General features: G+C 38.2%; 1 protein-coding gene across 1 annotated transcript in view; it reads right to left on the minus strand.

The window, feature by feature from the left end:
- Positions 1-955: 955 nt before the first annotated feature.
- The window catches only part of IL23R (interleukin 23 receptor), a 49,375-nt gene continuing 37,379 nt past the window's right edge, over positions 956-12,951 (minus strand). Inside the window, exons 12-15 of the mRNA XM_087719496.1 lie at positions 12,824-12,886; positions 7,823-7,928; positions 6,755-6,845; positions 956-4,033 (exon numbers count right to left, since the gene is read on the minus strand). Of these exons, the coding sequence (XP_087575622.1) occupies positions 3,410-4,033; positions 6,755-6,845; positions 7,823-7,928; positions 12,824-12,886 (884 nt within the window). The 3' untranslated portion in view covers positions 956-3,409. The remainder of the gene's footprint in view (positions 4,034-6,754; positions 6,846-7,822; positions 7,929-12,823; positions 12,887-12,951) is intronic.

Consider the following 12,951-nt stretch of genomic DNA (forward strand, 5'->3'; position numbering starts at 1 on the left):
TAAAGGATCATGGCATTGGAAAGGTTGAGAACCACTGGTCTAGATGGATAACTGAAATCATATTGATTTCAATAATTAAATATAATTATAAATGAATATAATCCAATGCCTAAATGTGATAAATGGGAACTTTCCAGATCACAGTAATAGGCTGGGCAGAAAATGTTTTATGATCAGCAGTGTTTCATTGAAATACTACCATTATATTTTTTAGATCATTTTTCTACTGCCATTTGATGCTCTTATTTAATTCATGTCAATATTGGATGCCAATAAGATTTAATTCATAAAAATATTTCTCTCATTTTAAACATAAACTAGTCTATTCAGTACTCTCCCTACCAGGCATCTGGAAGCTTATAGAAGAGTAAATTTTAAAATTGCCAAATCTGGATGATCAAGATATAAAATAAAATTATGGATGATTAAAAGGTGAGATAGAGCACTATTTTTTTTGCTGTCATGTCCATTGATTATGTTGATTTGTGCAACCCATATATGACAGGCAATTCTAACAAATTCCAGAACAGTAGCTATATTAATTTTATACAAGAGAAATGGGGGGGGGGGGGGAGAAAGCTTGTAGCATGTTAAAAACTAATGGATTGTAGCATTTTTTGGGGCGGTATAGAATCTCTTCATCAGGGTCTTAATTGAAGTTGAGGATAAAAATGAAACTTGGAGATGGAGTTTAATTCAGAAAAGGGAAGATTATGTATTTAAATATACATAGTAAGCAACAATAAACAATTTTAATATCTCATATTAAACCCGGGGCTTGTTTTCAGCTTAACATGATGCGTGAACTCTTTGTCATGGTGGTTTCTAAAGCATGGTTTATGCATTATATGTGAACCATTATGTTTTGTTCTGTGAAATATTGTTAAAACTGTGCTTGATGTGTACAGCAATGGGACTTACTTTGAGTAATCATACAAAACTTGTATTTTAAGTCTTTATTGAATCATAAAATACCCTCTTCTTCTTGTGATACAAGGAGAATTTATCTAGTCTTTTTTTTTTTAAAAAAAAAACCTAAATGTATAAAGCATTAAAAAATTTTTTACCAGAACAAAATCATTCCCAGATTGTAAGAAGACTGACATATATTCTTATTTTATGGATTTAAAGTTTCAAAAAGAAAAGAATGACAAAAAAGATACTTTATTACTTTTATTTCCACTCCAACTGGCTGTTGCGGTTGTCTTACGATTTCCTTCCTGCATCAACAGCTACTAATTTTAGTTTCTAGAGTTATTGAGGTATTCCATTTCTAGGAAGCCATTCATGTTTTTGAGAATGTTCAAAGGTGACTTGTTCTGAGGGGAACAATATCTCCAGGCTAATTTTAGGGTTCTCAAAATGAGCTCCTTCATCAATACCTAATTTTCTTTTAAAAGACCATGAAGAGTGGGTAGATTCTACTACAATATGTATAGGAAAGAGTAAATGCCCATGTAATCCAGCATGTTCTTTTTCCAAATGATTAACTTCCAAAGGGAAGCCATCACATAGAAGTATCTCCACTGTTGTATCCAGGAACTGGTAATCTGTGCTCTTAACCTCAAAATCTAGAAATAGCAATTGTGTCTAGTAGCCCTCCACCAATATGTCCTCAATCTGCTTAATTTCCTTTTAAAGCCCTCTAGGTTGGTAGCCATCATGACATTCTGAAAAAGTTAATTTATAGTCCAACTATATTTCATGTGTTTTGCTCTTTTACTGTTCCATATCCCTCAACATTCAGTATCCCTTGTATTATAAGACAAATTAACAACAACATCATCTCTGTCTATTTTCTCTACATCATAACTGTCTATAATTTTAAAAGGTCTCTCATAAACTATTATTTTTTTCTAAACCAGACAGTGAGTTTTCCCAGTCTCCTTTCCTCCAACTTTTTGATATGTTCAGTACAATGTTTGCAATTGGGCACCCAGAATTACATACTCTATTCCATATATGGTCATACTGTAGATTTCTATGGCATGGTACAAACAGGCTTCCTTAATGGTTGGATACCAGAAACATTTTGCACCTCCTCATCCTTTGAGAGAGTGCAATGGTGGTTGGAAGAGAGGGATCCATGTCATGGAGGTCAGGAGAATTCCTAGGATGATAAGAAGAGCAGTTTGCTCTTTCATCCACAGTGAAGAAATAGCCACTTAAGCAGTCCTCGGTAGCTTTTCAAGCAAAGCCAAATTGGCCCAAGAGGAGCAACATGTGTCATCTCCTAAACTTCAGGGCTAAGCTTGACTCAGTTCAGCTTGATTGAGTCCTTATGATGAGAATAAAAGGATGCACAACAGTTTATTTCTCACTGCTAGTGAATAGTTCCAATAACAGAGAATATCTGTAGCTCAGGGTTGAACTACGCTCTCTCAGAACTGATGATGTTACCTAGATGGGTAATGAAACATCATAGTCAATAGTGATAAATAACTTCTTTGGCTCTCAGAACTTTAAATTTGAGGAGCCTCCTGCTACCCATTAAAATGATAGATATTTGGCATGGTCTTTGATGACTTCAGATCCAAGGAGGTACTGTGTGCCAGATTGCGGACACAACATATCTGGATTTAGTCATATTTTTCTGGCTGATCCTCAAAACTGGGTTTCCCCTTCCTTTATATTGATTGTGAGCTGAGGTATATCTTGTACATGCATCCTGTTGCTATGGTTCAGTTGTATACTTCCTTGTTGTGTAATAAGTTGGGCTTCATATATTGCAGTTTCATTTCATAATCTTGAATTGTAAAGTAACTTTATCATAAATCATTTTCCCTTCTGACTTGTTCAGTTGACTTTTGGATCTCCCCTAATTCAATGCGCACATTAATTACAATATAAACATTAGGATTAGAGGTTAGAATTAGAATAACAGAGTTGGAAGGGACCTTGGAGGTCTTCTAGCCCAACCCACTGCTCAGGCAGGAAACCTCACACCATTTCAGACAAACAGGCTCTCCAATCTCTTTTTAAAAGCCTCTAGTGATGAATCACCTACAACTTCTGGAGGCAAGTCATTCCACTGATTAATTGTTCTGTCAGGAAATTTCTCTTTAGTTTTAGGTAGTTTCTCTCCTTGATCAGTTTCCATCTGTTGCTTCTAATTCTGTCTTCAGGTGCCTTGGAGAATAGCTTGAGTCCCTCTTCTTTGTGGCAACCTCTGAGATATTTGAACACTGCTATCATGTCTCCCCTAGTCCTCCTTTTCATTAGACATACCCAATCCCAGCAACTGTTTTTTATATGTTTTAACATGAATCAACCTGTCAGAGGAAAACTGAGATTGTGGCTGCAACGTACTTTTTTCAATTTTATTCAAACAATGAATGGAGAACCTTCAGTTACGCTGCTTGAAAATGCAGAGTTTCCATCCTTTCTGCAAAGCATATATCCTTTTTCTTCAACTGTCATAGTAAACGGCGTTTTGAGGGAAATAAGACATGTTGGTCCGGTCTTCATTCATTGTTTTTAAGCAAGGAATTAGATTATCTGGTATTAAAGTCTGTTCTTGAATATCTTCATCCGAAAGCAGAAGCCTCAACTGGTGTGTCTTTTGGGTTCTTGGGTCTTCATCTTTTGAGCCGCCCCTGCTTTGCCCACTTCCACTATTCCTGAGAATAAGGCTGATTTTATCAAATAAAGACTTATTTTCATTTGGGTCGACAATAGGCCATGTGGGAGCCACAGGACTGGTGTAATCTTTTCTTAAATTGTTTATGGGCGTAACAATTGAAATTGATTTGGTGTCCCAGTTTTGAAAAGGTGTTTCACCGGTGGTGCTGGAACTAGTTCTCAATTGAGCCTTATTAGAAATCTGAGGTTTGTACCCATTTCTTGTAGTCACATCCAAATTGCTGGCAAACAGTACATCTTCTGAGCTACTGACTTCCTCAGAAACTGTTTTGCTTCCCTCCTTTTTTTTCTCCACAGCCCTATAGTGGTCCTGCCTCAATATTTCTTCAACTTCAGTTACCACAACATCCAAAAATGGCTCGGAAAAATTGTCTGTCACAGCATCATTTTCCTAAGCAGAAAAATAACATAGAAAGTGTTGAATATTCTAGCACTCTTGTGGGCACATCATAAAGGGTGGAAAATGGAGGGAGCAGACACCTATTGAGGTACTAGCAGCATCACAGGATTCTGAGTATAGATAGCTTTTGACTTATGATCACAATTAGGAGTTGTTGCAGTCATAAGTTGAGTTGGGCCCAATTTTATGGCAATTTTTACAGAGGTTGATAAGTAAATTCTGCTTATCAACCTCTGCCTTTGCCTTTGTTTGCCATAAATCAGCCAAATTGGTTGCAAATTGTGATTACGTGACCACAGGATGCTACAACCACTCGTAAACGTAACCTGGTTGCCAAGCACCAAATTGTAATCAGAAAACCATAGTGGTGATTCAACTGTCATAAGTGTGAGTACTGACAATAAATCATTTTTTCTGAGGCCTTTGTAACTTTGAATCATCATTAAATGCATGGTTGTAAGTTGAGGGATTTATATCATGCTCTGCTCAAAAAGGAAAGGGGAAAAATGGATATCTAAGTACTTCCTGGTTTCCTCAAACATAAAAACATTTTAATCCGGAGGGAGGAGCCAATGTCGCGATGAGATGGTTGTGTGGTCTCAATGCTCTGAGACCACAGCCAACACTTTTGCCACTGGGTGGTCCAAACGGACCTAAACCATCCCGAAGAGACAGTGAACAGGAAGAATACGTCTTGCTGATCTCAGGGATATCGCAAAATCCTCGAAAGAAGCAAGAGAAGTTCTTCAAGCTGGTGACAGAAAATCCAGCCAAGGCTGACAAAGTCGGGCGGCTCCAAAACAGAAGGATACGGAAAGAGAAAGTGTTTCCAGCTGGTGAGGAATTGTTATTGTTTTAAAAAAGAGACTGCCTATAAAAACTCAAAAACCTATTTAAATTAAAGAATAGAAGAATTGAATTTGAAATGGTTTTGGACAGTGGTTATCTTACTTTTTACATGTTATTTACATGGATCGAATCTACCTTTTGAAATTGATAGATTAAGTTTTCTTCTTCTACCTTCTCTTTGTGACTCTCTGTAATTTACAGACTAAAGTTTTCCTCTTTTATTGTTGTGGGTATTTTTCTAACTCATTTAAAGATTGGACCGCTTTTTCTAATTTGATATACAAAAAAGATACAAAAAGAAACTCTTTAATAGTGTCTCCACTCCGGAGGCTGGGAGGTATTGTTGATTGGAGTTTTGTGTATTCAAAATGGTGCCACAAGGCTTTACTGTTTGGCTACAGACTGATAAGAGCACACAGATGTCCCTTTGAAGTATGTTTTCGACCAGAGAGAAGTGAGAGCAGCGTTCTTTGTGAATCTATGTTTTAATTTTGTTGATCTTTCAAGCTAGAGTAGCTGTGTTTGTCAGAATGACACAATCCCAAGGAAAAATAGAGGTCTTGACTTTGCAAAATATATTTTCAGAACTACAGAAATTATCAAATATAGTAGAGAAAAAACTGGAATACCTAGAGCACATAACAAGAAAATATGATGAAACAATTGAAAATGTTCATCAAATGCAAAACGGGGTGATAGAAACTCAAAACACCCAAATGGAAAATGAATATAAAGAGACTAAACCTGCTGATATCTATGGTAATTGGTTTGTTCCTGAAAATGGAAAGACTGGAATACAGAAAGAGGAATTAAATGGAGAGGAAATCTATTTCAAAGTTCAAGATATAGAAGAAGATAAAATTAAAGAACCTATGGACTTAAAGAAAGAAATTCCACTAACAAAAGTTTTGATAACACTGCTGACAATCAAAGACAAACTGAATAAGGAAACAGAAAGAGGGCATCAAGATTATATGAGAGATCTTATAAGCCAGGAGGTGCTAAGAGAAGTCCATACAAAGCTGATCAAGAAGATGACTAGAGGATTGGTACCACAAATGGCAGAAGATATGAGATTGTTTTGTTATTGGAAAGATACAGGTTGATAGATGGAGGAATATAACTTAAAACTAGTTAAAAGTGAAATTTAGTGGTAATAGATATAGTTAAAGAAATAATTGATAATGATAATAATGTATACAATGTGTAGTGTTATGATAAGTAATAATTGGATATGAATATTGAATGGTACCCATGAAAGGAAGATTAGAAATCCTTTTGGATTATATACAAAGGTTAATTAAAATAAAACTAAATTAGATACAGTTAAATTTTGATTATTAGGGGGAAACTGTTATGATACAGGATATAGTCAAATAAAGGAGGGATAATGATGACAACATATGTATATATGGATACAATAAAAGGAAACTGGATGAAAATTGCAAAAAGTGATCTGGAAAGGAGGATTAGAAAAGTTTGTTACTAAATATTATGGATGTTTGGCTAGAATAGGACATAAGGATTCAGTGTTATTGGAGGATTTTAGAAATATTAAATGAAATGCCAGTATGTGGTTATGTTTAAATCTTGGTATATTTTATGATGAAGGACGTTTAAATAATTATAGTCAAATAAAAATGGAGGTATAAGAGTAACATGTATAAATATTTGAGTTAAAATACTTGAGTTAATATGAATTATGCTTGATGACTGTGGAAGAGATGCACAAAAATCTTTTGTAACCAACTGATACACTTTCTACTGTATGTAAACAAGGAAGATTTTATGTGTTGTGTTTGTTTTGAAAATAAAAATAAATTCTATTTTTTTTTAAAAAAATATTTGAATCCGAAGAATTACCTGGAGATATTTGATTACTTTGCTGTTTTGTATCTTGGGATATTCTTCATAAAGCCATTTTGGTGCTACCGAGCTAACCATTTTGTTAACCCTTGAAACAAAAACACAACATGTTAACTTGCTTTTTAAATGATGGATTAGAATTCACATTCTTAACTGAGAGAAATATCAATGTAATTTTCAACACTTATTGTGGCTGCATATTCTTGTCTAACTATAGATCATCATAATGCAGACCTAAACCGGTGTTGGTAAAGAGCTTTGAGCAGCTATTAAACCAATACGTCTTCTGCTACTAACTTTTATCCTTGCATATCCTCTTTTCACTCCTCTTTCTTTCCATTCACCATTTTTTTTAATCTTCAAAGATGATGGGAAGAATACGAAAGGAATGAGAGGAAGTGCTAGGAGCAAAAGGTTTCTTTTTGAAGCAGTGTTATTCAGCTCAAATGCTTTTCTATATCAACTTGTTTTGCAAGCTGCTTTTAAGACAGTCACTTACACTGCGAGACAAAGATTCTTGTCCTGCTTCAATAAAGGAAATCAAGATTGATACAAGGTAGTCCTTGACTTCAGACTCGTCACTTAGCAACCAAATGAAATTATCATGAACCAAAGCTACTTATGACCAGTTTTGAAGTTAAAGCTGGGGTGGAGTGGGTAGTAGGCACAAAGCCTTAGGGGAGCCCAACGAATGGGAAGTATGGCATGAGGTACTTCAGGGAGCCCTACGCCTCCCAAGCCCTCCTGCAGTCTCTGAGGCCTGTGCTAGACTTCCCAGGACATCTTCTACCCCTGAGGCACCCTAGTCTCTGCTCAACATCTATATCAGGGAGAGCAGGTGGGAATTGTTGAGTGGATCATGTGAGTGCCTCCCTTAATGATTGTCATGATTTGTACCTGTAATGGGCGGTCTTTGTTATGGTCATAACTTGAGGCCTACCTGTATTGGGCCTGTACATTCCCAAATTATGCTCTCAAGAAATGCGTGGTTACATTCATTTGACACATCAATAAATAAAACTAAACCTTCATTAACCAAAGCCTGGGACAAAGACTGATTGGTACCTTTTTCTGCACGATTTAATTGCAATCAAAGTGAAAACAGAGATTGATAAGAAAGCCACTCCAACACCAGTTCCCAACAGAATCCCAGTATCATAATCATCATTTCCTGAGAGAGAGAGAAAGGTGGGGAGGGAAAGGGAAAGATGAATATACAAATTTTATATCACATCCATGCATTCTGTATGAATTCAGAATAAAACAAGCAAGAGAGTGCAACTCCTGGGTTTTTAAAAAACAACAACAACTGGATAAGTGTTATCATCTGCTGGAGAAGAGGATAATTGCCAGATTCTAATAAATAAGACTCTAGCAAGGTCCTTTGTTTTAAAACAGTTTTACTACTGTTTCTGGCAGATAAGAAACAGAAGACTAGGGACAATACTGCAAGTAAAGAGCAGTTGGATACATGTTTTATTTTCTTTGTCAGCTTTTTAAACAGTAAACCACTCAACGCAACACTACTTGCGTTTCTAATTAAAAGCCACAGATTTCAGCCGAATATTTTTTTTTCCAGTTAAACAAAGAATAAAACTCAGTAAATTGTGCCCAGATTTATATACAGAACAGAAAGCTTAATGAGTTGTGGCTTCAAATCTGATTGGGCAATCTACAGCCCATTGTAGATCAATTGATAAAGTTAGTGGATTTTTTTTTTCTAGCATTCTGGCTCCCCCCCTGTAATGGTAACATTTTTTGACCAAGAGCTCAGCAGAGCTATCAATTGATCAGCAGGTGTTTTAAATAGCTTTTCATGTGGGATTTGTCATTTCTGGTAATGCCCTAATGATAGATTCATTCAAATTATTACATCCCATTTATTTCTATGGTTCTATGTAAGTTGAAACAATATTATTCAAAGTAGACATTATGGAGAACAGTGAACTCCCAAGCACCTATGTGTAGAATTGTAGTTATGAGGACTTATTAAAATTAAAACATGCTTATTTCCTTGATTGTTTTGGTTGTCTCATTTTGAAATGTTGCACTAATATTTTATGATCCAGAGTGTTATGAATGTGATCTCTCCATGGAGGGGATCTAAAGACAACTGCTTGGAATAAACCAAGTGAAATCAATGAAACTTCAGTTGACCACGCAAAAGAATTCCCAAAAGTTATTGAGGAATAATTGAGTTATTTCACTACAAAATTATTGAGGAATCTTTCTTAAGGAGGCTAAGATGAAGAGAAACATGTTTGGGTTGCAATGAAAGCAATCCTACTGCAGAGAGTCTTTTCTCATCTCACAGTGGTTTCTATTTGGTTTCCTGTTCTGTCTGTATTTAAATCTTTTTTTTAAAAAAGTCTTATTACTTCTTACACTTTTAATTTTTTTTAAAAAGTGCTTTTTGTTTAAGTAATATTTATTGTCCCACCTTTATTTTTGTTTTTTTTAAAAACTACCATATTTTTCGCACTATAAGATGCATCCCCCCCCCCACAAAAGTGGGTGGAAATGTTTGTGTGTCTTATAGATCAAATACTGCGCCTGGGGAGAGGGGGGTTGTGCGACAACGGCATTTGCCCCTGCTGTCTGTCACCGCCACTGCCTGTCACTGCAACCTCCTGTCACAGCTGCCGCCTTTCACAGCTGTTGCCTGTCATCACCGCTGCTACCTGTCACTGCCGCCACTTGTCACGACTGCCGCTGTTCGCCACTATTTGGGAATGCTGGAGCCTTTGCTGCCGAGCAGCTGATTAGTGATCGGATCAGCCTCTCGGAATACCGCCGATCAGCTGTTATAGGCGGCAGGGATCACAGCCACTGATCATCGCCATTCACCGCTGATATTCACTGCTGTCAATCACTGCTGATCACCACTGCTGCCAGTGATCGAGAGTGTAAGTAAATAGTGCCATCAGTGACTGGCGGTGGCACTGGTAAATGGCAGCGAATGGCATTGGCGATCAGTGGTGATTGGCGGCAAATGGCGGTGAATGGTGGCAGTAGCAAAAGGCAAATTGCAGCGGCAGCAGTGATAGGTGGTGATGATCCCCGCCACCTAGAACAGCTGATCAGTGGTATTTCGGGAGGCTGATCCAACCACCAATCAGCTGCTCAGCAGCAAAAGCCCCAGCATTCCCTGACAGTGGCAGAAACTCCGCTCAGTTGACTGGTGGTGGGTGCAATGGAATGGAGCCCTGATGAGCCATGTGCTGGGGCTGCGATAACGTGCTGACCAGGCTGTTTGCTGTTTGCTGCAAGGATGCTGGCCAGATGAATACTGGATGGATGCTGGGAGACAGAGGCAGAATTTTTTTCCTTGTTTTCGTCCTCTAAAGCTAATGTTTGTCTTATGGTCCGGTGCATCTTATAGTGCAATAAATATGGTAAGTTATCTTGTTCCCTTTCATGAGTTTCTTGACTTTGGTCATTAATGGGTTTCCAAAGATAGTTATAGTAATTTATTAAATTACATTTAATGGTAGAAGTTCTTGTTTTTTATAATTTAAATTCCCCCTGGACCTATGAGAAATGGAAATCAAAGCCCCCGGATTCCTCTGAGTGTCCTGCTTGCCCTGGAGGAATGATGTCCCACAAACCATTTACACGACATGACATGAACACATTATGTCATCCTCAATCCAGTGGTGGGATTCAAATCATTTAACAACTGGTTTGCCCAGGGTCAGGTTGGCTGTTGTGGGAGGCATGGCCATGAAAGGCATCCCTGTCCTTCAGCTCTGCTGCACAAACTGACCCTGCGTGAACAGGTTGTTAAATCCCCTGCCCATTCTCAAAGTAGACCCTGGGTGCTGCGCTGCAATGGGAAATGTAGCAGCCAGAATGAGGGAAGGAGGGGGAGTATGGAGAAGGAAGAGGGAACACGGTCTTCTTCTCTTATGCCAGCAGCTCTGTTGCCTGTTTCTCCATTGCAGTGCAGCACCCAGGATCCACTTTGATAAGGGTGGGGGTGGTAATTTAACAATTGGTTTGCCCAAACTGGTGTGAATCGGCTAAATCCCACCACTGTCTCAATTTATCCTTGAACACCAGAAAATCAGCCTCCACCCATCTTTCCTTGCACCAGTTCAAAAGTGCTCTGGCAAAGTAATTTTTCAAAGCTCCAATTCCTTCCCCCTTTCTAAAACTCATTGGCACCATTGTTGCCTTACTTTTTAAGTAGATGAAACCTAGAATCTAGCAAGTTCATCTTCTGCGTTTGGCCTCTGTTTTCCCTATTGATGGACTGACCTATGTCCTATCCCTGCTTCCCATCTCCCAATCAGCATTTATTGAGAACTTTTTGTTATCGTTCTCTTCCCACAGCGTTACCATTTCTCCTGTTTCTTGAGCAAAAAGGGGAGAATAATGGAACTCTTGTCAAATGCAACTGGTTAAATAAATGAACAAACAAACAAAAGACAGCCTCCTGCCACACTGTTCCATCAATGTCAATAAACAAATAAATAAGGTAGAAGGCTCAAGATTGAGGAAGACACATATTCTCCATGGGTGAGAAAGGACTTTTTTGTCTATCCTTTAATTATTTCATTGGTGAACTAGTAAAAAACAAAAGAGGGCCACCATTTCATTGTTTCATCAGTGGCAACGGAAAAACACCAGCTTTCCACTAGTCCACTACTGAATTTGTAAAAGAAAGGGCCCCAGATGACCAAGACCAGCATCCAAAAGGGAGGAGACATTTTTGCCAGAGCACACAGTAATCAAGTAGTGTGGAGAAGTTTGTCCACAATTAATTGAAGCGTAGCAGATGCTACATCCCAGAAGAAGAAAAAAGTCTGAAGGTGCCTTCTCAGTGGGAGTGAATAAAAGATGCAGCTGGCTTTTCCTAGCCATGAGAAATGCTTAATAGCCTTTACCTATGCTGACCATCACATGCCCCAGTTTTTACTCATCAAGGCTCCTGTGCAATTGCTCATATGGAACCTTATTGGGAAGAATATTTTGCAAATTGCCTAGGCAAATGTATTTATAGTAGGAGAATGCCATAATCTTGATTCACTTTACTTTGTGAAGAGACCTTTGCAAATTCACAGAGCACCATAAGCTTGGGTGAGATGGCAGATGGGGGTAGTGCAATCGTGATTGGCCAGCCTGAAGCAGGATTAGAACTGTTTGGCTAAATCCAAAGGACCAAACCTAAACAATAATTGACTGGTGGGGTGGTCTCTGAATTCCATACATATAAGACAATGACTTCCTGAAAGGGTTTGAGATCTTCAGATAGTGATGACTATGTGGAGGGCTTGGGAGCTGATTTTATAGTATGTCGTGAATTATATTATTGGGAAATGAAACAGCTTTCTCATTTCCTGTAGAGCAGGGATGTCCAACCTTGCCAACTTTAAGAACTGTGGATTTCAATATCCAGAAGTTCTGGGAGTTGAAGTTGACAAATCTTAAAGTTGCCAAGGTTGGATACCTCTACAGTAGAGTAAACCAAGCCAAGAACTCATTTTAATTATCATGTTGGTTTGGATGCACACATTTTCTATTCAAGAATTCGGTCAATGACTGACAATTTAACAGTGGAGGTGCCCATGTGTGTTTGTGTGTGTGCATGTGTCTGAATCAGGGGGTGGTTCAGGCTGGCTTTACTGCCAGTTTGTGCTTGCACGCACATGTGCAGTTTAATTAAAATTGTTCTGCACATGCGCAGAACTCAAAAACAAGATGGTGGTGATGACCAGGGAAGCGGTTTGGGGGCATGGCAGTCCTGGATCACTGCTGGTTCCAGCGATCAGGCCACCATACCGCTACCGGTTCTTCCGAACTAGTTTGAACCGGTAGGAACCCACCTCTGATCTGTATGTATGAAATCTAGATGGTTCCAAGTTGTGAGTAATCATAGGTTACATCTTTAGGTCTTTAATGTGTGTAAGCAATCTGAAGTTTTATTTTCTTGGAATCATGTCAGTGCATGCTATAAACATTTACTGCCACTTTGAAATGTCAAATGTTGCAAAAGCTGTGCATTCTGATCAGACAGAAAATCTCTCCCCCTGCCCGCCTCCAATTATTAGAATTCTTTCCTACCCCTGGTGACTGCAAGGCTCCTTTCTTGGGAAATGTCAAGTTCTTTCTTTTCTTTCATCAATGCTACCCAGAAAAGAGAAAAAAAAATAAGAAAGTGAGAATGAATGAATTCCTCTGTAATGTGAGAA

The sequence above is a fragment of the Thamnophis sirtalis genome, unplaced genomic scaffold, assembly GCF_051295495.1.
Source record: "Thamnophis sirtalis isolate CommonGarterSnake01/CBP01778 unplaced genomic scaffold, rThaSir2_p1.2 scaffold_7, whole genome shotgun sequence".
In the NCBI taxonomy this organism is placed as follows: domain Eukaryota; kingdom Metazoa; phylum Chordata; class Lepidosauria; order Squamata; family Natricidae; genus Thamnophis; species Thamnophis sirtalis.